The sequence below is a fragment of the Branchiostoma floridae genome, chromosome 13 (assembly GCF_000003815.2).
Source record: "Branchiostoma floridae strain S238N-H82 chromosome 13, Bfl_VNyyK, whole genome shotgun sequence".
In the NCBI taxonomy this organism is placed as follows: Eukaryota; Metazoa; Chordata; class Leptocardii; order Amphioxiformes; family Branchiostomatidae; genus Branchiostoma; species Branchiostoma floridae.
The window spans coordinates 753,057-757,515 of record NC_049991.1 but is presented as its reverse complement, the minus strand read 5'-3'; the positions used below and the strand labels follow the sequence as shown (position 1 = coordinate 757,515).

General features: G+C 41.8%; 1 protein-coding gene across 1 annotated transcript in view; it reads right to left on the bottom strand.

Annotated features, from left to right (window-relative positions):
• The window catches only part of LOC118429076 (regulatory-associated protein of mTOR-like), a gene marked incomplete in the record, with an annotated part of 35,405 nt that overhangs the window by 3,891 nt on the left and 27,055 nt on the right, over positions 1-4,459 (bottom strand). Inside the window, 5 exon segments of the mRNA XM_035839439.1 lie at positions 744-876; positions 2,222-2,362; positions 3,379-3,570; positions 3,946-4,011; positions 4,313-4,387. Of these exon segments, the coding sequence (XP_035695332.1) occupies positions 744-876; positions 2,222-2,362; positions 3,379-3,570; positions 3,946-4,011; positions 4,313-4,387 (607 nt within the window).

The window sequence follows — 4,459 nt, the reverse complement described above, 5'->3', positions numbered from 1 at the left end:
CATGATCAGCTACATTATGTCCTTCTACAGTGCAGTTAGTGGACTGTTGTCCAGGGCAGTCATGTGATCAACATGGTCTGTATACATTGATAAAGACTATGCTGATATCATGGCTCAAACAGTGCCGGTGAGTAAGAAGAAATGTGATTGTACTGCTAGATAAGGAAGCAAAGGTAGCAGGCTTTGATACAGTATGCAGTGGTGGCAGCAAATCCGCAGGGTATCCCAGGTACAACCCACTTCCTGTTGGAATGGGGATAGAAATTGCAGTATTCCAAAATGTTTAACAGGCAGGCCAAGACAGACTTGTCTAAATTTGGCAAACACTTTTGATAAAGGCTGACACACAGTCACTATTTTCACTCAAGTTAAGGAACTGGGAAGACCCTCCTCAATTGGTATGGGAATGTAATAGGAAGGAAAGTCTATAGTAGGATACTGCTTTTTTTAAAAATGGCATTTTGCCATGGTTTGCTGAAGGCAGTCAGTCATCAATATGTCGAAATGGCGACACCTCTTGCATTCATACAATGCAACATTGGGACAAAATGCAACACTCCCTTGAGACAATATGGTGGCGCCCGTGCGGACGCTAACGAAACCAATACAGCTTTTTCTATATACATTATGTGTACATACTACATGTGTAAGCACACGACGTTTGTCCTCCATTTTACATGAGTAGGTACCTGAAGAATTCACTGTAGAGCTAGGAGATCCACCAACTACCACAGTCCACCCACCAGGTGTTACAGCTGCTCCCATTGCTAACTGGCTCTGCTCCCTCTGCCGTTCCTCTTCGATGAAGTGTAGCGCAATGGATGCAAAGTTGCTCTCAAACTGCAGCACCAGCTGATGTAGGGCAACCACCAGCTCCTGTAGGAATAAATGTCAGGTAAGGCTCCTGAAGTCAGATGGCAAGAGGACATTACCAATGACAGGATCTTGAGAAGGGCCAAGTCCCAATCTTTGAGTAATATCATCACAGGAAAGAGCATGCAGCTCGCAGGACACATGCCACACCAAGTCAGACGCACTCATAACTGCAATGACTTGGATACCACCAGAGCTAGAGGAATTAATGAAGACATTTATGAGGAAATTTTTCCTTATGTTATAAAGGAAGGAATTCTATATGTAACTTTGGTGGACAGGAATTTTGATGCATGTGAGGAATGCAAAGATATATATGTATGATGGAAAATCCTACAATTCCTTCGAAAAGTAAATGTTGGGAATTTTACATAGGTACTGTAGTTAAGTAAAGCTAAGGGCACAACCCGCCGTGTGCAATTTTTGTCCGTACATTTTTTGGTAGGCCACGTCCACCGCGTTTTTAAGAAAACATGGGAAGGACTGGCAAGAGCAGGGAGGGAGTATGTCACTCGCACGGTTGCTTAAGGTAATGAGTATTTGGTCTGCATGCCGTGAACTGTTACGTGCATCGTTTACATACGCAAGCGGTGAGTTGTACGTGCTTACAACATACGATCTCTGTGCGATTGCCACATTACCGTAGGTAGGCCGTACTTACACGTGCTGCATACGTACGGCTTCCTTACTCACTCTACTTGCTGTACAGGACGCGTACGTCTCCCGCACTGGCTTGTACAGTGGGTGAATCCGCAGCCCGAATGCATAGAAAGTTTTTTGTGCACTCATGTGCTACTGCATGTCTGCGTGCTCCCGATTCTGTTGGATTCCATATGATTTTGTACGGAGGCGGCACTTACCACTTACGGATCCCAAAAGATTGCCCGCGTTTTTGTACATAGACAGCACACAGTGAGTTGCATGTAGGGTGGGTTGTGCCCTTAGCTTAAAGGATACATCATGTAAATCTGGATCTCATATGCATGATTAAGGAGAAAACTGTAATGACTCTACAAATGTAGCTTTGTGCATGCCACAGGGAATATCCGATGCCAGGAAAATGGTGGTTCTTGACAGGGAGCTGTTGGCCTTGACGTCAGGTACACAAAGGTCTAGGCAATTGTACCCAACTATGATGTCATTATAGACAATCAATAGTATCACAGACATACATGTACCATGTAAGGCCACATGATATAGAGACAGACAGTACATCTCAGTATACTCCCAATGATATTGGTTTGAGACTATGGAATCTTGTTTGCATCTAACTGTACTTCAAGGTATGTTTACCCAATTGCATGATAATATCTAATCTAAGACAATGGACCAGAAATGGTGGACAAACCTTTCTCACAATGACAGCTCCATCCTGAGCTAGTTCAGTGAGCTTCATCCCCACTCCTTGGTCGATGGTGTTGGCATGGTCAGTTCTCTCCGAACAGTTCCCAATGAAGCAACCAAGGGCAAATACAGCAGCAGCTCTCACCTGAAGTGGGATTAATGCAGAGTTGTAGCCAGCCTGAAATCACTTTCCATCCCCTCCATTTTGAATCCTATTGAGTGCCCATGGCATGAGACATCACGCTGAGGAGGCAACATTCCAAGGGAGATTCGGGGGCATTCTCCCCCGGAAAATTTTGAAATCTAGACCCTCACTATTTTCTGCATTTTGCTGTTAGACTTAGCTGATCAATGGCATCTGTTTTGGTGCAAAATTGCACAAGGGGTTTTATTATATCTTAACATGTCGATTTTTGTCCGTCACAGAGAACGGAACGGGCAAATTTTTTTTCCGGCCCCAGCTGCAAAATTCTGTCAAAGGACTAAAGGACGGGTGCTGGCTACAACCCTGGGTTAATGTCTAGGGCTTCAGCATTAACCAGTGCTGTGTTCTCTGTATAAACAATCAACCTTTTTTCTTGGCCATACCAACAAATACAGTTAGTGCCCAGGTTGATTGTAAAGCCAGAAAACCAAAATGCTGGAATGAACACGATACCTGTAATATACATGTATGGGTATTTTGCTTAAATGAAAAGTATCACGTATGCTTTTGTACCCCATTTTGCTTGAGGAGCAACGTGTATCACCAGAGGTACCAGCCCATGCCAACCACCAATGAATAATACAGAATTCACCATGTTACATCTTTATCTTTCATTCATGCTATACCGATTTGAGAAAACACCAATTTCAATGCAAAATGCCCTAGAAGTTGAGAAAATTTCATGTCTTCAAACAAAGAATTGTAAATACATTATTCCATCAATGAATTGGGTATTTGAATTTTCAACTGTCGCACACCAGTAGTATCAACCAGTCCGGACCGTTACCACTGCCCAGGTATGACATAAAGCAAATTAGAAAATACAAAATAATGTACTATCTACCTACCTACCTAGTCCCTTAGAACAAAAACAAAAAATGGCAAAACTATTATTTGTCCAGGTATGCAAAAAAATTATTTTGAAACCTACTGGTGAGAAATGCACCTGCACTGACCTCTGGTACAGGGTCATTCAATAGAATGTACAGTTTCTCATGTGCACTGTCCCGAACTCCGCACCATCGGGCCGCATCGAAATTGGTCCAGATCCGACCTAAACAAATGGCCAACCACTGGCGAAGGAGGTGGTGAGCATCATTAAGTTGCTCTAGGCAGATGGCAATGAGGTTACCCTGCAAACAAGCCTCCTATGGACAAAAAAACAAACTTCAGTCATGATAAAGATAATGGTGTACTTATCTGTATAGTCAATGATGTTAACCTCCACGTAACGTCAAAATGCCACACAAACACACACATACATGTACACATACACACACACACATACAAATGCTACTGAAATCATAACCTCATTGGCAAAGTTAATAAAATATGCATAACAAGTCTAATATAATAACAGTTGATTGAGAATATCCCTATTTCCATGCTGGTTTTATTCATTCATTATACTGGTTTGCAATCATCTCAGAACTCAGAACTTAGAATGAACGCATAACAACTTTGGTGTCTATCGTACTGTATGTGAATATGCAATTGGAAACTATGAGGTATTTGTGTTGTACCTGTCCATTGGTGTAGTCATTTACAATAACTGCAAGTACAAATGCAGCCATTGTTCTGTGCTCTGCCTGGAAAAAGAAGGAGACTGATTACACTATCAATTTGGAGAGGGCTGAAAAAAAGGGTTAGATCAGGGTTAATCTGACTTACAGTGTGGATTGGCTGAACAAATATACTCCTTTATTACTCTTTTATGTTAGTTCATGCAAGAAACTATATGGAACCTGTGTTTACTTTACAATAGAATACAATGAGAAAGTCATCCTCTTTTAGCCTGATGAAGAATCAAATGTCAGGTGAGTGCTCTCTTGGCATTTCATATCAAGAAATACAGTAACAAAATACAATTTATAGTGATAAACTACTTACAGGCATGTAGGGGTCAGCAAGAACAGACAGAAAGTACTTGTGTCCGTTGTCTTTCACAAGATCAGCTTGACATGACTGGGAAAACCCACACACGCTTTTTATATTTGAATGTAAGTTTATCTGTGACGTAGTCAGCATTATGCTACA